At 54.5% G+C, this 24,136-nt stretch overlaps 7 protein-coding genes across 7 annotated transcripts; 3 read left to right on the top strand and 4 right to left on the bottom strand.

Annotated features, from left to right (window-relative positions):
• Window positions 1-823: 823 nt before the first annotated feature.
• On the bottom strand, window positions 824-3,652 carry BU26DRAFT_604922 (anion exchange family protein). The gene is made up of 4 exons (XM_033835553.1): window positions 3,024-3,652; window positions 2,622-2,977; window positions 1,806-2,569; window positions 824-1,739 (listed from the first exon to the last, which is right to left on the bottom strand). Exons 1-4 carry the CDS (start codon window positions 3,254-3,256, stop codon window positions 1,059-1,061), a joined length of 2,034 nt encoding a protein of 677 aa, XP_033683994.1. The 5' UTR covers window positions 3,257-3,652; the 3' UTR covers window positions 824-1,058.
• A 700-nt stretch (window positions 3,653-4,352) lies between these two features.
• BU26DRAFT_427591 (DEAD-domain-containing protein) lies at window positions 4,353-9,072 on the top strand (the record flags this gene model as incomplete). The annotated part of the gene is made up of 9 exons (XM_033823741.1): window positions 4,353-4,544; window positions 4,694-6,290; window positions 6,834-7,203; window positions 7,254-7,274; window positions 7,323-7,387; window positions 7,566-7,608; window positions 7,751-8,277; window positions 8,327-8,598; window positions 8,806-9,072. The coding sequence occupies 9 exons, from the start codon at window positions 4,353-4,355 to the stop codon at window positions 9,070-9,072; spliced, it is 3,354 nt and encodes a 1,117-aa protein (XP_033683995.1).
• A 404-nt stretch (window positions 9,073-9,476) lies between these two features.
• BU26DRAFT_426918 (uncharacterized protein) lies at window positions 9,477-10,424 on the bottom strand (the record flags this gene model as incomplete). Its single annotated transcript, XM_033823705.1, has 2 exons — window positions 9,477-9,749; window positions 9,804-10,424. The coding sequence occupies 2 exons, from the start codon at window positions 10,422-10,424 to the stop codon at window positions 9,477-9,479; spliced, it is 894 nt and encodes a 297-aa protein (XP_033683996.1).
• A 3,644-nt stretch (window positions 10,425-14,068) lies between these two features.
• BU26DRAFT_309577 (mediator of RNA polymerase II transcription subunit 10) lies at window positions 14,069-14,891 on the bottom strand. Its single transcript, XM_033821901.1, has 3 exons — window positions 14,827-14,891; window positions 14,662-14,779; window positions 14,069-14,605 (listed from the first exon to the last, which is right to left on the bottom strand). The coding sequence occupies exons 1-3, from the start codon at window positions 14,843-14,845 to the stop codon at window positions 14,317-14,319; spliced, it is 426 nt and encodes a 141-aa protein (XP_033683997.1). The 5' UTR covers window positions 14,846-14,891; the 3' UTR covers window positions 14,069-14,316.
• Window positions 14,892-14,970: 79 nt separating this feature from the next.
• Window positions 14,971-18,464, top strand: BU26DRAFT_456799 (uncharacterized protein). Its single transcript, XM_033824926.1, has 3 exons — window positions 14,971-15,622; window positions 15,681-16,557; window positions 17,705-18,464. The coding sequence occupies exons 1-3, from the start codon at window positions 15,103-15,105 to the stop codon at window positions 18,087-18,089; spliced, it is 1,782 nt and encodes a 593-aa protein (XP_033683998.1). The 5' UTR covers window positions 14,971-15,102; the 3' UTR covers window positions 18,090-18,464.
• Window positions 18,465-18,906: 442 nt separating this feature from the next.
• BU26DRAFT_505104 (uncharacterized protein) lies at window positions 18,907-20,037 on the top strand (the record flags this gene model as incomplete). Its single annotated transcript, XM_033826827.1, has 5 exons — window positions 18,907-18,924; window positions 18,957-19,078; window positions 19,152-19,463; window positions 19,570-19,645; window positions 19,837-20,037. 5 exons carry the CDS (start codon window positions 18,907-18,909, stop codon window positions 20,035-20,037), a joined length of 729 nt encoding a protein of 242 aa, XP_033683999.1.
• Window positions 20,038-22,862: 2,825 nt separating this feature from the next.
• BU26DRAFT_519162 (uncharacterized protein) lies at window positions 22,863-23,115 on the bottom strand. Its single transcript, XM_033828986.1, has one exon. The coding sequence runs from the start codon at window positions 23,070-23,072 to the stop codon at window positions 22,905-22,907; it is 168 nt and encodes a 55-aa protein (XP_033684000.1). The 5' UTR covers window positions 23,073-23,115; the 3' UTR covers window positions 22,863-22,904.
• Window positions 23,116-24,136: the final 1,021 nt, after the last annotated feature.

A 24,136-nucleotide genomic window follows, 5' to 3' on the forward strand; every position in this document is an offset into this window, starting at 1 on the left:
TATAACTTTACTGCTGATTTTGCAACCGTATATATATTTTATAGCTTTCCAAAGCCTTCAACAAAATCATTCAACGCCCGGTTAGCTCAATCGGTAGTAAGTAGAATCCCAGATCTCCTATGGAATCGGTCCTAACAACACAACAGGAGCGTGAGACTCTTAGTATTCACGTCCTAATGGAACGGTTGCAATCTCAAGGTTGCGGGTTCGACCCCCGCATCGGGCTAGTGCATTTCTTTTTGCCCTTCTGCGGCCTTCTTTTGCCCCTGCATGTGACACAGTGGCCGGGGCTTAGCTCAGATGCTAGCGACGAAGATGGAACCGCCAGGTTGATTGCTCTCATCTTTTTGCAGCCTTCAACTGAAGGACTGACCACGCTGGGCTGAGTGCTGCCTTTCAAGACCATGAATAACGCAAACACCCCTTCCAATACTACTACCCAGCATCAAAAGACTGTACTTACTCCTCGATCCAGTAACGCGTTCAGAACATCCTACCTTTGTAGAAGCGTCGAAGCTCTTTCATTAGGTTCCATACCCTGGCACGAAGATCTTCGATTCAGCGCCCGAGAAGCTACCAGCGGGAACGACCGCAGCCCTGGGAAGCGAGGCTCTCGGGTCCGGGAAGATCCTTACGTGGTGAATCCTGGTCGGGCACTCCGTACCGCATGCTCCCGCCCGGCCCACATGGTTATCCCCAGGAGTTCGTCGAAGTCGTGCAGACATCTCGTTCGGTTCCGCCAGCTACACACAGCACATGAACGAATGACCCCACAGTCGCAGCGCTTCGAGATCAGAATGCTACAGTTGAAAAGCTGTACTCGGTACCGAGATGCAAGAGAGTAGTATTATGCTCTATGGAAAAGACTTTTGGAAATCCGCAGGGTTGGCATTCGAACACGCTCCCGATGCAGGTATTATGTCCTCCGCTCTACCGCCCGTTCGCTATTATCCCTGTGAAATCTTGCCTTGCATGCCTCTCCTCTGAGGTGTGACTAAGTAAGCCGTTCACCTTCTATAGCGTCTACCCCGTACCATTTTCCCTTGACGACACACTCCTCACTGGTTCGGAGGTCTGGAGCCTTCGCTGTGCCGCGACCTCGTCTTATGCGCAGGTGCGCGCGTAATGCTCCCCATCCTCTGCCTCACTGCCTCATGACTCCTACTCCTCGCCAGCTCTTCAGCTTCCATCGCGCTCTTCTCCTCATCCGTTTCAGGCTCCCTGTCCCCGGAATGCGACCTAATATGATGCGTCGTGGCTCTCGTAATACTGCCCATACGCTGCCTGACCGCACTCCTGCTCCTCCTTCTCGACAAATCCCTATCCTCGGGCACAGCGCCTGTCGTATCCATGCCCTCTTCCCTCCTCATCTGCTCGTCCTCTTCAGAGTCTTCGGCGAATTCGCCCATCTTCGAGGGTCGCCCGCCTAAGCTTGCGAGCACAGCTTTGTTGTTGGCTGTCAAGTCGTCGAGGATGGTGAGTTCGCGCGCGGAAAACCAGCGCGGCATGAGGAAGGTGCGGAGCGGTATGAGCGCGATGATGAGGACGGGGAAGCCAATCGCGGCGATGGTTTGGGAAATGGCGACTGTGACGGCGACGCCCAGAATCTGGAGGCCGATGTAGAGCGAGATTTTCTTCCGCGAGACGTCGTTGAGGGGGTTCTGAGGTTGGAGGAAACGTCGTTCGGAGTTCAGGTAGATGAGCTTTTGGAGGATGCCGTTAGTTTCGATGGAGCCCCACTGATCAGAAAATGTTAGCTCAGTTCATGTGACGGGAACGGAACGTGACGGGGCGTGGATACTTACGCCGACGACGAAGAAGACTCCGCCAAATACCGCGGCGGGCATTGTATGCAGAACGACGAGTAACGGACCCGTCATCGTGCCCCACAGCGCGAGACCCATGAGGAAATGCGAAACGCGCTGTTCAACAACTGCCGTAGCTTCAACGAGCGGCTTTCGAACCTCAGTAATATCGTGATCTTTCGTTTTGATGACGTCGAGGCGCGTCTCATAGTTGGTAAGCGAGTCAGTATGCACGGGAGCTTGCGGGACGAGGCCGTTTGGCATTGGAAGGCCGATAACGCCGGCGACGAAGGTGGTACAGCCGAGGAGGAAGAAATCCCAATGGAAGCCAGCGGGTTTCTTGAGAGGGAACTGGCGGGCTTGAGCAGTCAGACTCGACACATTATGGTCGTAGTAAAACAGCAACATAGTCAAGAAGCCAAAAGGCAGTGCCACGAAGATCCATCCGATGTCGAGATTCCAAAAGTCGATCACCCAGTTCCTCGGCTGCGTGGGTTGGAAGGCCTTGGTCGTCGGCACGAATGTAATGTGAGTGCTCTTCAGGTTTCCTGGAATGTGAGAAAAGCCCACCCAGAAGAGCGTCGGAAAGACGTATGCATAGTCTGCGAGGATGCCGCGGAACCAAGGCTTCCAGATGACGCTGCTGCCAAGCTTCTCGAGGCCATATACGGAGCCGAAATACAATATGGCAATCAGGCAGGAGAGGTAGCCGGCAGTGCTCCCAGCGACGCTGAACTCGTTGACAAGTTCCTCAACGCCTTTGACTGTTTGGCCAATCAGCGTTGGGTGAGATTCGTAGTACAGTGGGGAACTTACTCATATAGATAATGCCGACGTACATTCCGAAAGACTCACTCGAGAAATCCGTAATGTATCCCATATAGTCACAGTAATTGCCAAAGGAGACTATCCAGTGGAAGATGGCCGCCCAGATACCCGTCCAGGCCATAACCTGCGGATAGAGAGTGCTATCGTAGTGTCCAACGATGTCGTAGATGGTGTAGTTGAAGAGAGAAATCAATCCGGTCACACCGACGATGGTCAAGGGCTGGCAAGCCAAGATGCTGAAGACCATTGCTGCTAGGGCTGAAGCAAGCAGCGCCTCATTGATGCCGAAGAACTCGCCAGTCCGTCGAGTCATATCGAGCGTGAAGGCGATGGCCGGAAGGAGGCTGTCATCGTCAGTGGGCGGCCTTCTCGGTGAGTTCAGGCACTTACTTCACAAAGTACATGCGCACTGTGCTCGCGAATGTTCTGTATGTCCATGCATCTTTGATATCGCTCCAGTAGTAGGGTAGGCGCCGCTTAACATCGTGATACATGCCGCGTCCTGGGCGTAGTATGCGCCATCTTCTCCATCCTCGCTGGTCCTGGAAAGTGTACGTGTTGGTGGTTTGCGTTCGCGCCAGCTTCGCGTCACCCGATTCCCCGGAGTCGAATTGGGCATCCATATTAGTCGCAAAGGAGTCTCTTCACACGTGGGTATGAAGTGGGAAGATGGAATGAAAAGAAACGACAGGCAAACGCCTGGTTGCGTGAGTGTCGTGCTTGATGTCGATAAGGACTGCCGCCATGGACCCTGGGGCAAAGACACTCTTATATTACCCAACCCAAGCAGCATCCGTACTGACGAGTAGCACCATGTCGGCGCCACGGACGCTAGCATCTTAGCATAAAGTGACTTTCTTCTTACCTCGACCCGCCACCCGACATTGGCGCAAGTCGTTGCTACATGTGCAAAAGACGGGCTTTGCGGCCCTTGCGCAACACGACTTAAGCTTGTTGTTGATCTGGATGCCACTCGCGCTTGCATGCAAACGTCGTTCTTGCGGAGAAGTGTAAAGCGGAGCGTAGGAGTGACGTCTAACGCCAAGACAGCCGTCTCTGGATCGGCGAGCTAGCCGAAGCGAGCGTGGCTGCTGCTGATGCTGCTGCCCAGGCAGTCATCCCGCCACTCCCTTGCAACGTCTTCGATGCATCTTCTTTGTAGAGCATGCGCGCAGGCATTTTGGCTGTCCTCGCCTCTGTAGGCCGAGACAGGCGCGACAAGACGCAGAGTCTTGCTACTGCCAGTTGCGCGTGAGGGCCGGGCGAGGTGCAAGTTCTGCCGGCCTTTGTGACGCAACACCATGCGGCTGGATGCAGCAAAGCGCGACATGTGACCGCGCCGACCACCCGTTGCCATAAAGCGCCAAGTGCCGGGCTGCTCCCGCTCCCGGGACCTAGACCTTTGCACGCCCATCGTCACGGTGAACGAGCCCAGGAGGACAGAAGGGTCCTGCATACGAGCCATTTCCTCAGCATCGGTGCATGGGAAGAATCAGGTTTTGAAACACAAGCGTCGGCGCCTTCTTTCAGCCTTCCGCGTATATCGCGACGGCCAGTCCCTAGGTCATAGACGGACGGGTAGGACTTCGACTTTCGCATTCGACCCGCTATCGAGAACCAGACGTCTCGGCTATCGGCCAGGAGGAATATTCCGGCTTGTGCATCACCGAACCGCGGCCGCGACAGTGGCCTCTGACGGCGCTGACTATATGCAGCAAAATGATTCGGATTGAGCATCTCGATGGGCTCTCAGACTGCATCAATCAGGCGATACAAGAGCATCTCGCCAGGGCAAATATCGACTGGCCGCGCGACCTCAGCCATCCAATCTTGCGGGTTGAGGCCTTCTTGGAAGATGGCGCACAAGGAGTGCAAGGAACCCTATCTCCTCGGTCGGCACGCATCGCGTCGGTACGTATTAAACCTTGACACTTGACATGGCTCAGTCGCTTGTCCTGATACACTCCTCTAGCGGGGAATGTAGTTAGTTGAGCCGCACCCTTCTATATCTGCCTGCCGGAGTAACGCTCTAGTCAGTGTGCATGGCTGACTGTTCGTAGAGTAGGATGGACTTGGCTGGTATTGTCAGTCCCTCCCCTAGTCCGACAACAAACGCTCCGGATCAACGAATGGGGTCGCCAAAAGATGGCGAGGCAACAGACGATGAAATAGCTTCAGGGAGTGTCAGCTCGGGGCCGGAAAGCCCACGCCGAAGAGGAACAGGAGGTCTGCGCGTTTCCCAAGTCCAAACAATCCAAGAGGACCTTAGCGAGCACCAACGTCGAATGGTCAGCGACAATCGAAGCTTCCCGAAGCGGCGGAAGGTTGCGCCCGAGAAGTTTGTCTTCCAGCCTTCCACCCTCGACAAGCTGATCATCGGAATCTGGGAGCAGATCCACGGGACGCTGAACTTGGACCCCCGAGCCATATTTGAGCAATTTCAGATCCCTCCTGCCGCGAGTCTAGATGCGCTACAACCTCGAGTCGATGACACGGCCATTGGGAATATCAGCATAACACCGACATTAACAAATGATGCATTCAGTAGGATGAACATCTTCTGCCGCAAAGTCACTCAAGCAAGTCGTGTCTGCCGGTCCATCGAGATTATCGTGCAAGCGCGCTGGACAGAGCTCTTCGAGGAACAGGTCCAGCTTCGCATTGCTGCTTTGCCTCAGCTATCTCCGACGAAGCATCGCAAGGCTGCCTTTATGGAGGCCTGTCAGGACTTTGGCTGGTCGGAGAAGGAACTTCGGAACAAGATGGCGATCTGGCGTGGCTACAAGGAGGTAAAGGATGCAGCGGGATGGGCTGCCTTGGTCTTTGCCGGGATGGGGATCTACCGTTTCTGCAAATACCGTGTCGAGTTCAGCAAGGACGCGATGAAGCGGCTGCAAAATTTGCGCAAGAGATTGGAGGTGGCCGCGGACACTCTCCACCCAAACTGGCGACAGATCTTGTCAATCGTTGGGGTGTCATCCAAGCTGCAATATACCGGCCATCCGCACGATTATGTCGTCTTCGAGGATGGGGCGGATCCAGTGCCCCTCCGCTCGACCTACCTGCAGCAAGATCCCTACTTCGACTTCGAGCAGATTGATGAATCCATCGTCGACGAGAGCGTATGGGGGTGTGATGATCCCCGCTGGGTCCCTCAGTCGAATGCCGTGGTACAAGCGCACGGCACATACATCTGTGCCGTTTGCAGCGAGCAGCAGTCAGACGATCCAAAGCTCAACTCCTGCTACTGCTTCCCAAGGTTGTTCGGCTGTGTCAAACGCAGTCCTCCGCCTGTCCAGGTATATCGGACACCCGACGGTCGCAACAATGGATTGCTTGCATTGACCCCCTTCGAACGTGGAGCGGCCATTGGCGAGTTCGTTGGATTGATAACAAAGGATGTCCGACATTTAGATGTTATGGACAGCTCTACCGCGACGACGAGCTATCAGATATGGCAGGGAAGGCAGGGCAATTATACCCGCTTCATCAACCACAGCTGTAACGCGAACGCGCAGGTCACACAATTCACTTGGATGGATACCCAGCGTGTCATCCTCGTGAGCAAAGGAATCGAGGCAGGCGCGGAGGTTTTTGTCGATTATGGAGACCGGTACTGGGCAGGCTTAGACAAAACATGCCTCTGTGGAGAGTCTTGTTGTAGATATAGACGGCGCAACTAGATGCATAGGCGTAGCGGACCATTGCCCCAGCTGTGGGGCCTGAACTGGCGTCCATTAGAGGGTGAAGTGGGCTTCTAGGCCTCTTTTACACTTGCAGCTGGAGTTTTGGAATTAGACGGAGGCATGCATCGGCGTTAGTGCCTAGGACGAATAGCATCTCTCTCCCTGAGTTGCGAGATGAAGAGTGAGGAGAACTTGAACTGAGGTCCACGGAATGCAGAGGACGCACCGACACATCGCACAGTCCAAACACCGCGTGGGAGTGAAACAGATGCCGGTCCGTATTCGTGGCATGCCTAGAAGACATGCTGGACGGATGGTCAAGCTGTCAATGGTCCGTCCGATTTGGGACAGTGAAAATGGGAGTGCAGGTCAAAATTAAGGGATCCGTGTGGGTCCGTGCGCTTATCGATAACACTAGCGCATAGGACATAGCCATGAAATTTCGTCTCGACGACATTCACGACACAAATAAAGAGCTCGATGCCATCTAATACTATGAAGGTCTTTAGGAAAGGCGTTCCGGAGGTTTCCCCAGAGTCGTCATCATATTCGTCAAGCGATACGTCCGACGCCGAACTCTCCGACTATCAAAATGGATCCAGAAAACGAAGGAGGCTCTCTCCAGAAGAACAAGAGTCGGAATCAGGATCAGAACCGCAGGTAGCTCCACAAGTCCCAGCAACATCTACGATCTCAAGAATAAAAGCGAAGAAGACCGGGCTGGTGACAAAAGGGGATGAAAAAGTGGACTCGGTATCCGCAGCATTGACCGGGAAGGAAAAGACGAGTTTTGCAACGTTAAATGTGGCACCGTGGTTAATTGCATCGCTGGCGGCGATGGAAATTAAGAGACCTACGGGTATTCAGAAGGCGTGTATTCCGGAGTACGTCAGCCAGTTGAGCTTCGCTACTCATAACAGCTAACAACAGCTAGGATTTTGGCGGGCCGAGACTGGTGCGTTAGACGGCCGTCCGAAGAAAACAGGCTGACGGCTATTTCTAGTATCGGCGGTTCCAGAACTGGTACCGGCAAGACGGTTGCTTTCGCCGTCCCAATACTGCAGGTAAGTACTGCGTCAGAAAGTCCAAACACCGGACATAATGCACCGAGATATCAATCCTCGCTTCGGGAAAACTTTGCTAACTGGTGCTAGTACGTAACCCCTAAAGTCCAGACGGTTCAGGCAATCGATCTACAGAGGATCGGCACCTCATTTCATGAGCTTTACTGATCTCGACTCTAGAGTCTGGTCGCAGGACCCGTGTGGTATTTTTGCGGTGGTCATGACGTGAGTATATCTTCTAATATCCTTCAACCTGCCCGTAGCAGTCGGAAAATCTGCCTACGACTTGGCCTTCTTCCTTCTCGCGCCAGCCACCTTGAATCACAGTTTTCAAAAGATTTGGAAAGCTAATGGCCTATGGATATAGTCCTACAAGAGAGCTAGCCATCCAAATCTACGAGCAAATCAAAGCTATTGGCGCACGACAGTCCGTAAAACCTATCCTAATCACTGGCGGAGCAGACCAGCGGGAGCAAGCACTCCAGCTAGCTTCGCGGCCACATGTAGTGATATCGACCCCAGGACGCCTCGCAGAGCATATCAAAACCTCCGGAGAAGACACAATAAGCGGACTCCGCCGGGTTCGCTTTGTTGTCTTTGACGAAGCAGATCGACTACTCGCGCCTGGTAAAGGAAGTATGCTACCAGATCTAGAGACTTGCTTGTCCGTGCTGCCCCCTCCTGAGCGAAGACAGACTTTGTTGTTCACCGCTACCGTTACACCAGAAGTCATGGCGTTGAAGGAGAAGCCAAGACCAACGGGACGCCCTCCAATATTCGTTTGCGAAGTCGATACGGAGACCTTAGCTATTCCGCCGAAACTCCAGCAAAAGTTTATTTTGACTCCGGTGACGCACAAGGAATGTTATTTGCATGTCTTGCTTGGGACTCCAGGTAAGCAGGGACAGATTCGCGGCTATGTCCCAGCTGACATCGTGGCTAGAAAATGTGAAGAAGTCGGTGATGATTTTCTGCAATCGCACTCAAACCGCTACCCTCCTCGAATACATGTTGCGCTCACTCGAGCACCGGGTAACGGCTCTACACTCGGGGCTGAAGCAATCTGAACGTGTCGCCAACCTGGCTCGCTTCCGCGCACAAGCTGCGAGAATCCTAGTCGCGTCTGATGTTGCAGCCCGTGGTTTAGACATCCCCGAGGTAGCATTGGTCATTAACTACGACGTCCCTCGCGATCCGGATGACTACATCCACAGGGTACGTATGCTAACATTCACCCCCTGGTCATGTCTCGGTCTTGAACGCTCGAGATTTTCCATCGCAGCTACTTCGAACAATCTTTTGAAGCCACTCTAGGTGGCGAGTGAAGGAGAAGCGTTACTGAGGCACGCAGCCGTCAACTTTTTGCTTCTTCCAGCTCCTAGTCTCCTACGGAGGACGTCTGCTAACGTGTTCCCACTATAGGTCGGTCGAACAGCTCGTGCCGGACGAGTAGGTCACAGCGTTACGTTGGTCGGACAGAGAGACGTCGACCTCGTACACGCCATTGAGGAGAGAGTGGGACGCAAGATGGAAGAGTATGAAGAAGACGGCGTCAGTATCGAGGGTAGAGTGGTGAGGGATGCACTCAAGCCGGTTACGGAGAAGAAGAGGGAGGCTATGCTGCAGATTGAGGAAGGGAGGGATGTATTGGGGAAGAGGAAGACGGGCATGCAAAAGAAGAAGGTGTGATATTGTGGTCTATTTACTCGGAGGCAGTTAGGAGGTGGAGTTAGGGCGATCGCGTCTCCCTTAGTTTATCTGGCTTTCTTGCAGCATCAGGTCGTTGTCATACTCGCCAAAACCCCGTGGAACGGTTCACTGCTAATGTGGAGAAGACGGAAGTATCCAACGCCGTCCTAAACCCTACCTAGAATCTGTATCCGCTCGTCTCTGTTTCATACATCACTGTGTTCCACTTGAATAATTGGCAACGCTTTTCAATAACAGGGAAACCCTTTTCTCTTTTCCATTCATCTGGACTATACAAGAACAGCACCAACATTACTAATACCGGAGCGGTCTCACTGCACCTACTGGTACGTATCAACACCGCTGAACCGCGAAGCGTAAAGAATACAGAGTACATAATCGACTCAGTCGACCATCTCCCAATCACCCTCTACACCACGCGTTCCGCGGGTATAATCCGCAACAGAGACGCAGCCAGACCGTTCCGCCAGCTCAAACCCTGCACGTAGATAAACCGGCGAATCAATGAAGTTGCCCTCAGAGAGCGAGATATCAGCAAACCCTGTGTCGATGACCAAGCGCCACGAGGCCCCGTCGCGGTCACCGATCCAGAGTGGCTCCATCTCAAGGAGCTGCGACAACCGGTACTCATGCTTTCCTTCCACGAAGACTCGAGCCTGCACAGCGCCGTTAGTCGCGCCGCGGATTTCGAAATGTTCGAGAAGACTCACCAGCGCCTGATTAAGCTCCATCTGCCACTCCAGGTTATCTCGCCCCGGCAGCATCTGCCACTCAGCACAAATCCCTTGCCGCACCAGCGCCCACCGCGCCTTCTCGCCCATCAAGCGCGCAAACAGCCACTGGCTGCCCTGCAAATCTTCCTCTACGAAGGTACTCTGCGGCGGATTGCGCTCCATCAGGTTCTGCACCGCATCAGAGAGCGCGTCTACAGCTTGGCTTATTTGATGGATACTGGGAAGTGAAACGGATGGAATGCAGTCGACGACCTTGTTCCCCATCTCGACGGCATCGCGGCCCTCGAAGGCGCGGTTCAGTCGGGCGTTGAGTTCTTCGGTGGCGGTGTCGGCGAGGTCGGAGACGTGGTGCTTGAGCGTCGCCCAGTCCAGGGAGGCAGCTTTCCGGTGGAGCGCTTTCGTAAACCGCTTCGCGGTCGCGGTGGGAGACTTTAGGGCGACGATGGCCTCGTTTATCCAGGTGCCGTTTGTCTTGGAGGGAACGATGTAGAGCGCGGCCGGGAAGGTGACGGTCGTCGCTTTTTCGTCGAAGACTGCAGCGTCGCCATTGAAGTATAGCGACGTAGCAGGCTCGATGTTAGATTCTAGTAAAGGCATCTTCCTTTTTTATTTTGAGCTGCGGGGCGCTTTTTGGGGGTGTGAGAGAACTTTTAGTTGTGTGGGCGCTATTGCTTTGGACAAGAGTGTGAGATATCAAAAGTTATGACGTAGTGGTGTGTGGGTGTTAGATCTGAGGAGAGAGAGAGAGAGAGAGAGAGCGGGGGTGAAGCTGTGTGAATATACATTACGTTGCATAGTGAAGGAAGTGTGTTGTAAGGGTACAATGTGCGTTTGCTATTGTGCAGTGAAAAGCGGTCAGGACTCCGACACGACGAGAGAAAATGACCACGATTTCGCACGCGACACCTTTAAGGGAGCTTCCCGTCACAAAGAAGGAAGAATAGGAATATACTTGGGCTAGCGGCGTCATTAGGTTGCCGGTTTCATTGTGTCTTTCCAATGTCGTCGGTGTCCCCAAAGCTTCTTCACTGGTTTTATAGCTTGACGCGGCGCTCACATTGTGCGGTGAAGTTGAGTAGATGAGTGTACCAAACAGCTCGAGATGTTTACCTGCCTACGCGCCTAACCCTCAGGCTCAACCTCACTCTCGCTGTCAACCCAAATTTTTGAATTCGCTCTCATTGCAAGGGCAAGACCAGTCCAGACTTAGCTCTCGCTCCGCAAAATCATGATCCTCATTCACTAGAGGCATATCCTTGGTGCGTCGCCTTCGAAAAGAGCCGCATCATGGGATTTAGGCTACACACGTGGAGGTATTGTATGTACTCCAACCATTCAAACTGCTCTCGCCGAGAGCTGAGAGGAGAGAAGACAGCCCCTTTGCCCGGTCTGTGTGCGTCTACGCCTTCAACGGCAGTGACGAGTGATCGCTTGCAGTGCAGTAGGAGACAAAGGGCGCGCTGCTTCACCTCAAGGTAAGTGAGCAGCTTCTATTACCGCCTGCAAATGGTCGCAGCCTCCTTAACAGGCCACGTAGCAGTAATAGTACAACTGGGGAAGTGCTAAGGTGAGGATGCTCATGGCGAGGATGGGGAACGAATAGATCAAGTGGCATACGGGAGCTGCAGTCAGCAGAAACGTGCGAGAATCCTGTTTCTCGAGCGGTATCGTTCAGCCCCATTACAAGATGGATCTATAGGCGTAGCTGAGAGGATGCAGCAAAGTCGGCACAAAGTCAGCAGTAAAGAAGAAAGGAGCTGAAGTAGCTGAAAACGGCCCATATGTAAGCATCGAGGATCGTGGATGTCTTCAACACCATAGTTTCACTCTATATTTTCAATGATAGGTTGCAGCTCCTGTCAGCGTGGCTGGCAGAGACACAGCTGAAGCTGTTTCAGCGTGAACACCCTGCTGCCACATGGCGACATAGAGGTTGAAGATTACTTCAGCTCGCCATCAATCAGCCACAGTAGTCTCGAAAAGAGGGAAAAGTATCGGTAGAGAGAGCAGGACACCGAACAAAACGGAACATAAACAGGCGATGTGTAGATGCGGTAAGTTGCTAATAAGCTGTGTTCAAAGCTACCATCGGCACGCGGTGTAAAGCTCGGCTGTAGTTCAGGAAGTCTGTCTCGTCAATGCTCTGAGGACAACGTCAACTTCCCACTAGAATGACCGCTAGAAAGCTCTCTTCTATCTGAGGGGAATGACAGACGTCTCCCAAAGACGTGCCTTCCACTACCATGTTCATGGTGTACATCAAGTTATGTTGGAAGCCGGGTAGAAGCTTCCGGGGCTTTCTCCGCCGTGGAACTCCCACCCGCGGTTCCCCTAATATCCGGCTGCCAGATGTTTCTAGGCAAAGGATCGAAAGTTTGCAACCACAGGAATTCCATGGGAACATGGAGCTCAACGGAACGCCTTTTCCACTGCCTCGAGACTGCAGCTCAAGCGGTGTCTCTCCTTTCACCCTGAAACCATGACCTTGCCACCCAAACTCTTGCTATCATCGCTTCTCCTTCATGCGAGTGCTATGGTGCACTGGGTGCAGAGTATCGACCTCGGGAGCTTGTGAAGGTACCTTTGTGGAGAATGCCGTGGCATTGCACTGATCACAGTGCATCTTGAAACGCGTGCGCGCACCTCCGGCTTCCATACACAATCCTAATTGTGATTAACGTATCTCGCGACGCTGCCGAAGCCTTTACGATCACTCCGTAGCCCGTGTTCCTCAGGAGTTCGCATGTCCGCTTACCAATGCTGTCACATGGTCGAAACGTCCACGAACACCTCCTCGAGCCGCACCATCTCCCATCACACATCGTCACATAACGACTCCATCTCATCACCTTCAACCGTGGTCTCATCTACATCTCAGAACAAGCGGGGTACGTACCCTTCGCTTCATCTCGAGATGTGCCGGGACCAATATCACGTCCAATTAAGCTCACTATCCCGCAAAAGATCATGGTCCGAGCGCGACAGGGCATGTTCCATGTTCGGTACGTAATTGTGCCTGGAACTTGTGCACTAGACTGCTACTTGCCCCACTGCTCGGACATTGGGAGCCATTATTCTGTGCGGAGTGAGGCTGGCTGCTGACGACGGCGCCGAGGCGATCGGATAGAGCACTCATAGCTTCGGAGTGCAGAGGTCGGAAGAGGGTGCTTTGAGAAAGTGGAGCCGTGATGATGCGAGTAGCGATGCGCCCCCGCGCTGTTCGAGCTACGAATTGATGCTCTTCCGCTCGAAACGGTCTCGATCTTCGCAAAAGCCACAAGGTCCACGTTTCGAGCTCCAACGGCCTTCCCTGCCTAGTTTCAGGAACAAACGGCATGCCTTCCATGGCTCGCCCTACAAAGATTTGCCACTACGACGGGCAGCTGCGAATCCCTCGGATCGCCGATAATGCAACGTCTCTTGGCCCACTAGGTACAATGCCTAGGTACATCCCTCTGCACCTGTTTCACACAGGGCAGGTCCTCGAGCAGAGCTCTGCACAGTGATGAAAGGCGGGACGGGCCCCGCCGTCAGTAAGCACTTTGAGGTTCGTCGAGCGAATGTGTTTTGATGGATAAATGCGTCGGGCATCGGTTCGCTTCCGCGCGTGCTTAGCGGGCCTGAGGGTTGCGGTTGGAAGGATTCAGGTTTTGATGGGAGGAGGAACGGCACGGACTTTTCTAGACAAAAAAGGGTACATGACGGCAGGTACCGCATGTCGGAAAAGCGCAAGCAGGTGCTGAAATTGGGTGGCGGGATTCGTCGGTATACTTGGGCCGAAGTACCTTCGCGAAACGGTCTAGAGTCTCAGCAACGAGGCGTAAGGCTAGGGAGGGCAATAAGTCGATATTGTGGACGGCGACGAGCGTGCATACGAAATGATTGACGATGCATATTTTCCTATCGCTCGTTATCAGGACACAGAGGGCAGGAGTTGGCCTTGGTGCCCTAGGAATAGCCAATGCATGCAATCCCTGTCGCAAGCTCAACCTGAAACGGGGATTCACCATGTAAAAAGCAAATGTCCGACAGAACGTCAGTTGTTTCTTGCAGTAGTGCCATTCGCCGCTATAACGCTGGACATTTTCATCTCTAGATAAACGATGGGAACCGAGCGAGAGACCCGCTCAATGCAGTGCTGTTGATGCCCCAGGCTCGTATAGGAGGCTCCGGTGCAGTTTCCCCAGATTTCAACGGCGACCGTGCGCGGCGGCACCGTACAGTAGCGAAGATGCAGATGGAACACGAACGCCAATAATGATGACGGCGAGCCGGCTAGCCGTGGCCCTTCTTCGGCGGGGCTTTGGGAGGGGGTGAGCGAACGGTTCTTCGCTCACCGAGGCAATTGATGGACGGTGAGGCAAAGGCGCGAACGGAATGGGCAGAGAATCGTGCCACTTTCGGCAGCGAGTCTAGGTGCGACGCTCACAGTTCTGACGAGCGGCCTCGATGCGAGGGCGAATGCCCCATGGAGCACGGCACGGTTTGCTCAAACAGGAACCCTTCCTCCCGTCGCCTCGACGACCTTGATGACATCGCTCTTCAGGTCGGGGATCCCGTCGATGAGGTCTTTCGCTAGTGTCTCCTGCAGCAGTCGATATGCGTTGGTCCGGCCTTTCAGCATCTGATTCATGCGTTGCACGGTCTCGACGAATTCGCGCGTGAAGATGTCGGGATTGCGGGACCCTTCGACGTACGCGGTCACTTCGGGCGGTATGTCGACGTGGACGGACGGCGCGGTTTGCGACAGCTTGACGAGGCTCTGAACGAGGGACTGACTGCAGGCCTGGCGTTAGCGGCGGCGCAGAAACCGGTGCTGCGGCGGATAGCGTACATCTCTCGCTTCATTGCATCCTGCGTCGGCGCGCCTTGGTGATCAAACGACTGCACGATGAGGTTGTAGAGGTTTTGCACGATGTCCTTCAACTGCGCTTCGACCAGAGCGATGGCACCTTCCAACGTCAGTGCTGCGCATTTCGTTTTGCAAAGAAAAACATACCTTGTGTGTTTGGCGCCATTTCGGTCGGCAATGTGCGAAAGTCAGGGCTGCTCTCGGTCTGTGTGAGGTGTTCTTGCTACCAGTAGTTGCGGAGCCAAGCCCGCTCGGAGTGGGTTGTTCCATCCCCGCGCATCACTGCAGCCTCAAACCTCGACTGCGTTCACTCTTGCCTGCACTCCCCACACCAACGGATCGCACTGCCACCGAGCGCCCGAGGCGCTATTCTGGCTCTTCGTCTGCGCAGTAAGGGAGCGCAGCCATGAGCATCAGCCGGCGATGACGGAGACAGCCTCTCGGGAGCCTCGTCTCCCGCAAGCGCAGCCCCCAACGCTGCAAACACCGAACTCGTCTGCACCAGGAAGCACCGGCAGCAACTTGCCAAAACCACCCCGTGGGCAGGGATCGACGCGCCCGGCTGAGGCACAAAGGCCTCTTCCTGACACCACCTCAGATAAGGCCACCGCAGCCTTCATTCGACGGACTCTCTGCTCCCACAATGTACTCCTCGGGAACGGCGAGAAGGGACGGAACACGCCACGACCAATCGAAGAAGTCCTCCCGCCGCTGACCAGCTCCAATGGGGTCGACCTCCAGTTGTACGCCATCATTGCCGTCATCATCAAGGAATTTGTGCAGACCTGGTACGCAAAAATCACGCCAGACCATGTCTTCGTGAGCGAGGTCATTCAAATCATCGCCCATTGCACAAGAGCTTTGGAGCAGCGACTTCGGAAGGTCGATCTTGAGGCCCTCCTGCTAGACGAGATCCCTGAGCTTATTGAAGCCCACCTCAGCGGTAGGTCCTTCTGGTCCTTGGGCAGCAGCATAAACACAATCTAACGGCATACCCAAAGCGTACCGTCTCGCCAAACAGCAAGCCGCCTCTCACCGTTCACTGGTTTCAGACCCTCGTATTATCTATCACACCCTCCATCCCCACCCTGCATTGACTCCAGTCCCAACCGAATCCGTGCCGTCTTCCATCGTTGAGCAGCGGGAATGTGAGTCTGCGTGGCGCCAATTGCTGGTCCAGGGAGTATTGGCTGTGTTGCTGCCCACCGAGGATTTGGAAAACGGGTGTCTGCGAGCCCTAGTGGCAGAGATCTTCGCCGAGATGATCCTTGGGAGCGGCATTAGCAGCAAGGCATGTGAGGGTTGGCTGCTGTGGGAAGGTATCACGAGAATAGCTGAAGTCCTACAGAATGATGGCGTTAAAGAGGAGGACTCCCAATCAGACTACGCAAGCCTGGGGCAACCGTTGAGCCGTCTCGAGCGGTATGGGCTGCTTTCCCCGCCCGCGGCCGAGCAGAATGGGCCTCCCGAGCCGCTGTTGACCAGCGGACGACGTCATGAGGATGCGCCCATGACCATCTCGGGTCTCTTCTGGGCAGCCGTTCAATATGCGTTCCTGGCGGGTATGGCGATGCGCGCGGTGATCGCTGCTATTGCGACATCCTCGTCTCTGCCACTGAGACCTGCCACATCTGCTAGCGAACTGTCACCCGTCGGGGCGACGCGCCAATCGCAACAGCTACGGGTGGGTTCTCCAGCGCTGGGCGGCCCGCTGGCCTCGAAGCGGCCCATAGTGAGCATGAGGATGTGGAGCTGCGCATCGCGACTTGTGGAGCTGGACACACGCATGCCGTGGCTTTCAGGCGTCATATCACTGTTGCGGTGGGGAACTCTGGCCGGTCCTGGAAGGGTGGGTGACACTGATGGCGTATTGGACAGGTGAGTACGATAATGTTCTCTTATTCTTCTCTGGTTGGGCGGCCACGTCAAGGGTCCGTCCGGTGCAACACCTTGTCATTCGGCTGCAGCAGGCCCCGCATGGAATTTCAGTCACTTGACCTGAACACCAGCGAATGCGACGGCCCGCGGGCTCTCACACGCAGTCACCCCGTGCCGGCCTGCATCGACTCCTGCAAGCCCCGGCACCCGCTCCCGGGCGGCAACTCGAGGCGTTTCGTGCCCAGCCTCGTGCTTGGCACGAATCTTCCCATTCCCTCAACATCGTCGACAGGCGCATCATGGTGCTGGATGCCCGACGAGACCGACATCGCAGGAGTCTTCATCGATCCGCCGTATTCGAGGTCGCACACGGCGTCGTCGTGGCCCTGCAGCGAAAACGCTGGACCCTGTCCCGTCTTATCGCGGCCCCAGTTTCTGCGGATGGGCCGCTTACGCGCCCGGTTGATCTACCCACATAGTTTCGTCTAGCTCGGGACTGGCCGCGCTTCCTGGCGCAACACTCGCTCGTCAGGAATGCTCCTCATGCAACCCAGACCGCCAACGAAGGGCGCCTCATTTTTGTCGACCGCTCACTCGGTTGGCGAACAGCGATATCGCTGCCATCGTACTGTGGCGGCGTCAGAGGACGTCGTATCGAGGACAATTACTCTTCAATGATCTTACGTCGCGCAAACCCTATTTCGACCACCATCTCGGCTCCACGTCGAATATTGGATCTTTATGGACCTGGCAAACAATATCCTAGCGCAGCGACGAGTCCTGCTGTGCTTCAACACCACTATACGGATACTCATCGCGCGTTCTTCACATGCCGGCGACTATTCTCGACTGCTCGCTGAAGCGAAGACCGAGCGCCTCACTTCGTGGAGCCGATCTCCAATGATGGTCTCTGTGCCGCCTTCGCTTGTCTCGCACCCCAGATTTCGCATCTCACCGTCTTGCATGTTCTCCTCAGGCCATTCCAGGGCTCCCGGAATCCCTGCAAAACTCTATTATTCGTCGTCTGACTGCATCCCGCGGACTTGCCCACTGGCCGGGACGCACTGCATACGTTTTGCATCATTTCGCACCAATCATGGAGCTTCTTCATGCTGAATTTTCAGAAACTAACCCCTTCTTTCCTCAGGTTCCTATCTCACACGGTGCAAATGCGAGTCCTGAACCCCGCCTTCCTTCCCATCCTGCTCCGCACCCTTCGTGCGACACTCTTTCCTAATAACACACTAGCTCCCCCACGGCAGCCACCCACCGAGGAAGAAGCGAAAGAAATCAAGCGACGCTGCGCCGCCACGTTATTGGGCTTGCTACCAGCGAGAGTGGCTGCAGCGTTCTTCGCGAGCACAAGCCGAGCGGAGCAACTTCGGCAAGCCGAGGAGCTACTCGACTGCCTTGACGACGCTTATCTCAACAAACATCTCATCTTCCAGATTGTGGAGTTGATTGTGCTTCGATTGGTCCCGGAGTTAGGGGAAAGAGGGGTACAGGAATTGCTGGACGAGAGGCTGGGGTAGCCCTTGATGTGTCATGTGTGCTTTCCAGGGAGGTGGTTCAGGCGTCCGCATACTGCCCATGTGCTGTGGAATGTTGCTATACCTACGTGCGAAAACCTTTTTTTTTTTTTTTTGGCCCGCTAGATGGGCGGAATTGGCGTTCTGGAGTCGCACAATATGGACCGTTATGGCAGAGCATGCTCGTTAGCTGCAGTGGGGTCAGAGCTTCCGCATGGCTCAGCGTCCAAGCTCCTCACCGCCAAAGATATCCATCGAGACCCATCTGTTCGCCAAGTAGTTCAAAGAGCAATGATTGCGATTTGATGTGGATTGCATTCCAGCTCATCAGGCATGGGCTCAAACTCCGCCTTCCCCTATCGCTCGCAGATCGTTGAGGGGCCTGTTTGAGAGTCCTGCACCCGCAATTGGGTGCGCAACCTTGCATCCGCATATAGTCTGCCATTATACATATTACAGCGCATACAGCGTCTCCCCCTCGAATGGTACACGAACCGGGCCCCGAGGAGAGAGGCGCTGCCAATGAAAAAATTCATTGGAGGCGCATGTACGATCCTGACTGCATTCCGTGTCGAGCACCTGACGAAATGACAGCCACCAAGACACAAGAGTATATCCATAGACGAAGATGCAGGACGACGCAGGCTGGCAATGCGGCGGGAAGTAGTTCATTTGTACACCGCAAGTCACTCGCTGCTCGTCTGCCCGCTTGGTCGAACCATTTCCGGATGAACCGGATCTCGTATACGAGCACCAAGCCAATGGGCGATGGTCAGGGCAAGATGCGAGACTATCGTCAGTAACCTGCGGTGTACAAGGAATGTACTTGTCAGTTCATGTGAGTAAGAGAAAAGCTATGATGCGGTGCAGGGCAGAATGTACGCCGGAGCTGGGGCAGCGAAGCGGTCTGTGGGCGGATGCGTCGACAGCTGGTTATCCCGAGTCGCAGGCACCGTCACGTCTGACAGCGACACGGCTGCTAAATCCGTCAGGTGAGCAGATGATGGAAGCGTTCTGGAAGGTGCGAATTGACGGGTGTATGGGATGCTGACTGCTGACGATGAGTCGCGGGTGGCCGGCACTCGTGTTGGTGAGAATCGCCTCGTTCAAAGCGGCGGCGAGCCTGAGGTGGGCATCTCCGCGCCGCAAAGCAGCAGCAGCGTTACAGATGGATGAGCAGACTGTCCACTGGCGTAGTCTAAGGTCGGGGATGGTAGTGGAGGATATTGGAGGTGCAATTAACCTCTCGCAAGGTCAGATTAGCGTTCCAGCGTTCGCTGCTGCTGCCACCCGTCCGTCCCAGAGACAACGGTCATGCTGCTTTCCTTTCCGTGGTTCGCTGCGGTCAAAGCTTTGCGGGGCCGGCAACGCACTGCAGTGAGAAAATGTGGATGTCGCACAAAGAACTCCTCAACTTCGAACAGTGTAGTCTATCCGAAAATTCTACCTTTGGACCTGCGTCGCGTATGCTGGTGTGTTTCAGGTGCAAAAATAGCGTGCCTTTGGGGGCATACGACTTGGGCTTAGAAGACGAACGGCTGCGAGAACCAAGGGGCCTCGTGGGTTTAGAGTTTTGAATTTAGCAGAGAAGCGAGGTAGTAGGGGCTGGCGTTGTGGATGGCTGGAAAAAGAGGTTGAACCCCGCTTCGAAGGTTCGAGGGCTGGTTTTTCTGACAGTTCGCTATCGCTAGATGACGTCGGAGGCTGCGGGAGGGTTCGCGACGAGGCTGCGCTTTACTCGTTCCTGAAGTGCTGCTCCGTCGGTGCAGGACCCATTATCGTGAGGTCTGGAAGCATTGTCAAGACTACTGTGGACTCTCCTTGGAGCCAGAGCGTTCTGTTGAAGCTGCAACCTAAACGCGCGATAACGGCGTGTCGTCGAAAAAGCAACCAGTATCCTGACTCGAGGTTCCGGATGGCCATTGACCTGGACGACTTACCATACCGGTAAGTGCTCACCCCTCACGCTCCTTCGCAAGATCCTTCCTCCAGTTGAGGTCAAGAAAAGCAGCCAGCATAGCGCGCTTCAGCACGAGCATCGAAACAACTGTCGATCAAAACCGGATCTTCGCATCCCACGTTGCGCTATTCATGATAATCAGGGGCCGGAGCATCAAACTGGGGGTTAAACCCCATCGCGCAACGAAGCCCGACATGTGGCGTTCGTAGGGCCCATGACTTGTCTACATATACACCCCACACTTCCATGACTAGAAATGGCAGTCCCGACGTCGCCTACGAGTCAAGACGACGGCGGGAATCTGTTTCTCCTTGTGTGATGAATCTCGCAGGGTGTGTGGAGCCGGGCGCGTGTTGCGCATGACGATGTTTTGCGCCACTACCGAGTGGGGACGCGTAGAATACGACGACTTCCGGGGGTTAAGGAAATGAAGGAAGCGTGGATGTAGGAAGGGGGATGGAGATGAGCTGAGGTGTTGCATGAATAGGGGAGAGAGAGATGAAGCAATGAAACGTCTGTAATGCGAACAGCAGGTGGATTACTGTATGGAGCACCAAACATATTCGCCCAGTGAGAGAAAAGTAAGAACTGCACCTCCTCAGACCATGATATCCACGAAGAGCAAGCTCCAGCTACGATCCCCCCATTCCCATCCTTCCGCATACCCGAGCTCGCTGCGAATAGAGATACTGCAACGCCCGTCGTCCGCTGACACGCATTGCACCCCCATCCTCCAATCCTAGCATATCATACAGTACATCTGACGAGTGTGGGATGAAATACGAAAAGAAACCAGGATTTTCTCCCTCACCGTCTGACATGCTGGCTGACTGACAAGGAGACGTTGCAGTGCCGTACCGTCAACGGATGGCGGCCCGTCTCGCTGCTGTGCCAGATGCAAGGACCCGCGCGCAGCAACCGTTAAAGAGCGAAATGCTTGCAAGGAGCATCATACATCATCCTGCTGGGTTAGACACGGGATGCGCAAAAACTATGCACCACGATGGCGCAGCTGCGAGATGGTGTCGTACGGTACGCTGTGAGTGTGCTGTCATGTAGCGACGTTTGCGCAAGCGCTGGATGTCCAGCTGATATATGGACATGACTCGCGCTTGCGGTTGGAGTTGTTGCGCTGTTGGCTGGTGGTATGTGAGGGCGTCGGGCAAGAGAGCGCGCTACGATACGGGCGCTTACTGTAACTTGGGCAGGGACTACGAGCAGTAGGTCAGGGGAACGATAGCTCGCGGCATCAAGGAGGCGGACGCTGCAGGACGACGTTCGGCATCATTTCTGACAACGAGAGGGGCTAAAAAATTTGGTGTGCTGGTCTGGGGATACACCGTCCTACTTTGCTTGTTCGTTTGCCGCCCCAACACCACCACTTCCATGCTTCATAGTGTTCGTGCTCAACTCAGATGCTAACTATAGCTTTCTAGCTGACTTCGCGAATGTACACCTGTATTCTGTGCCTCTTATAATGTCACTTCAAAGTGCCACCGGGTTCGTTGGGCAACGGACCGGAAGCTGTACTCCACGTGACGTCTACTTCTTCCAAGGTCACATGCTAACAAGCACGCGGCAATTGGCCAGACCGGGGACACTATCACAATCTTCACAGACCAATCCTATTCTCTGCCTCCATCCTCGTCCTCGCAGAGATCTACTTTTCCTCCTCCCACAACGCAATGTCACACAACGCGTTCTCCGAAAAATCCTGCTTTCTTCCCTTTCGCACAGACCCGTTCCACAGCATACAAAGTCAATCACGTGCGGACCCCAAGACCCCTCAATTGGAAAATCAATATGCAGCCTTATCAGGGCGCAACCCTGCTCGCGCTGCAAGCGCCATCGGCTCAACCTACCACAAGCATCCCAGACGAGCAAAACCCTCCTAGGGCTCGCACTACAGTTGCCTCCGACTATCTTAATATAGGCCCGATTACGAGCGGACACATGTGGAGCGAACACTATATTTGACAGGAGCGTGGGACACATGCTGGTGGAACTGGATTAAAGAGGGCAGGGCGCCGGTATTTGGTGTTGCTCTGGCAATGCTGTACTCCGCAACGTTGGACCCGTTGGCGGATGGGCTTGCCGAACGTGCGCAGGAGGGGAGAGGTGGGCCGTCTTTGCTTTTCCTGTAAAAGGACCGTTTGACAAAAACAAAAGTAGCGCAAACGGAGATAACGCAGAAGCGTCCTTTGCTGCTCATGAGGTTCTCTTTACGGGTCGGACCGAGGCATCACTTTTCTCACGCAGTGCGGGAAAAGCAGGCATCACAGCGACGCTATTGAATGCTTTACTTTTCACGGAGGCGTTGTCTTTTAGCTCCGTCAATCAGAGGACGAAGCCCAGGGGCATTAGGCATATCGACTTTTCGACTCAATCTACTGATGCTCGACACCTGACTTCTCCAACCTGCCTTCGTCTTGCTGCCCTACGCGATCCTACCCTTTCGGGGAGGACGAGATCTGGTACCTTGGCCGCACAAGCGATGACGCGGCAGCACTTACCCTGATCAATTGTCTGGGACACGTCGCTTGATAAAAATGGCTTGTTGTAACTTGTAACGTACCTTTAGATGATCTAAGGAGCAACGTCCGCAGCAGCCGTGGTGTAGCTTAGGTAGTCGTGCCAGCGTACGCCTCGGCCTGCACTCAACGGCTCCACGGCCCCTCCCCGCACACCATGATCTTCGCAACCAGGGCCTCCCAACCTGCCAACTGTCGCCGCGGACGTCAAACCTAGCGTGCTCTCCGCTCGAGCAAACAAATCAAGAAATTCCAATAGGAGCCGAAACACGACGTCCTGCACAATCTCATTTCTCCACCTGGAGTCCAGGCACACGCGTACATTCCTCAGACCATCCAGACACCGTCGAAGAATTTCCCGAAACCAGTGCCAATCCCGAAACCCACCCCAGCCGACACCGATAAGGCAAGATAGTCAGCCATCATCTGACGGCCCTGCCGCACCAGCCAGTCAGCATCCGGGCTCGCTTGAAACGTTTGAACGCCTCGCAACATGATTGGACCAATGTTTCACTTCGTACCGGCATCGTATTTGCAGCAGCAAGGAGTCGGGGAGCCGGGAAAGGGCTCTCTCTTCGCCGGCAGCACATCAGTACGCACCGTACGGTGGCCCGAGACCTGTCGCCTATAGCCCTAGTTTAGCAGTCCCGTGAAAAGGTCCCATCACGCAAGCAAAGTTATCTCTCCGAGATTACTCAAGGCATCCATCCCCAGCAATCAATCGAAGCGTTGAGGAATGCTAGTCTCGTATCGAAGCAGCAAGTGTATCACAACTGCCAACCTCACACTGGCGTCTTTTGACGTTGGAATTAGCTCTTTCAAGACAAATTGATTGCAACCGCAGCGGTGCGGTGCGCTGCGTATATGCATCATGCCTTGGAGGCGCGCAATCCTGCGTCTGCATTAGCCTGTGCTACGCAATATGTACGGTGAAGCCCTCGCAAAGGTCGCCGAGAAACGGGAGACATGGTCGTTTGGAGGCAGGTGTCCCTTTACTGAACGAGTCGATCTCCCTTTTAGCCAGCCAGACGTTCTAGTGCGAGTCGCTCACTGCGCAACCTCGCGAACCACCTTCCGAACCTACCGTAGCTGCCATGTCCGACCCTTACGCGGAATCAAGCTACGTATGTACTGCATGCACAAGAAAACCGACGTGTTCATGATCCAGTGGCAATGAAGCGCAAAAACTAAATTTGCTCATCAAACGGGGCCTCCAGCTATTTCCAAGCGAGGCGCAGGGATATTGCTATATCAGACTGTAGTTAAGGAAATGCGCACCCCCCAGGCGTCTCAGAGTGAGATCGCTCAGGAGAGTGCGTAGAGCGAATCAGGCCTAGGGAAAGGTAGGAGGAAAAGGTACAATGATAATTGCCCGCGCGAGCGGTTACAGTCTTTTTGGTCGGTGGTCGGACAGGAAGGAGATAATGACATGCTCGAGGGTATAGAGAGGCCGTCGCGAAAGAAGAGTAGTAAGACAAAGCAAAAGAAACAATCGACTGAGAGAGCAGGAGATGACGATGATCATGCTATGATGCTGATGCTGAAGTGCTCGACGTTCG

Source organism: Trematosphaeria pertusa (genome assembly GCF_010094035.1).
Source record: "Trematosphaeria pertusa strain CBS 122368 unplaced genomic scaffold BU26scaffold_7, whole genome shotgun sequence".
Taxonomy (NCBI): domain Eukaryota; kingdom Fungi; phylum Ascomycota; class Dothideomycetes; order Pleosporales; family Trematosphaeriaceae; genus Trematosphaeria; species Trematosphaeria pertusa.

What these genes read in the sequence shown, in the direction of transcription:
- BU26DRAFT_604922 (XM_033835553.1), bottom strand. Translation starts at nt 3,256, where the DNA reads ATGGATGCCCAATTCGACTCCGGGGAATCGGGTGACGCGAAGCTGGCG. An exon ending in GTGCGCATGTACTTTGTGAA is followed by an intron (nt 2,978 to 3,023) that starts GTAAGTGCCTGA and finishes TGACGATGACAG; the next exon opens with CCTCCTTCCGGCCATCGCCT. An exon ending in CGTCGGCATTATCTATATGA is followed by an intron (nt 2,570 to 2,621) that starts GTAAGTTCCCCA and finishes TTGGCCAAACAG; the next exon opens with TCAAAGGCGTTGAGGAACTT.
- BU26DRAFT_309577 (XM_033821901.1), bottom strand. An exon ending in GATGCAATGAAGCGAGAGAT is followed by an intron (nt 14,606 to 14,661) that starts GTACGCTATCCG and finishes CCAGGCCTGCAG; the next exon opens with TCAGTCCCTCGTTCAGAGCC.
- BU26DRAFT_456799 (XM_033824926.1), top strand. Translation starts at nt 15,103, where the DNA reads ATGACGGAGACAGCCTCTCGGGAGCCTCGTCTCCCGCAAGCGCAGCCC. An exon ending in TATTGAAGCCCACCTCAGCG is followed by an intron (nt 15,623 to 15,680) that starts GTAGGTCCTTCT and finishes GCATACCCAAAG; the next exon opens with CGTACCGTCTCGCCAAACAG. An exon ending in ACTGATGGCGTATTGGACAG is followed by an intron (nt 16,558 to 17,704) that starts GTGAGTACGATA and finishes TTCTTTCCTCAG; the next exon opens with GTTCCTATCTCACACGGTGC.
- BU26DRAFT_519162 (XM_033828986.1), bottom strand. Translation starts at nt 23,072, where the DNA reads ATGTTGCGAGGCGTTCAAACGTTTCAAGCGAGCCCGGATGCTGACTGG.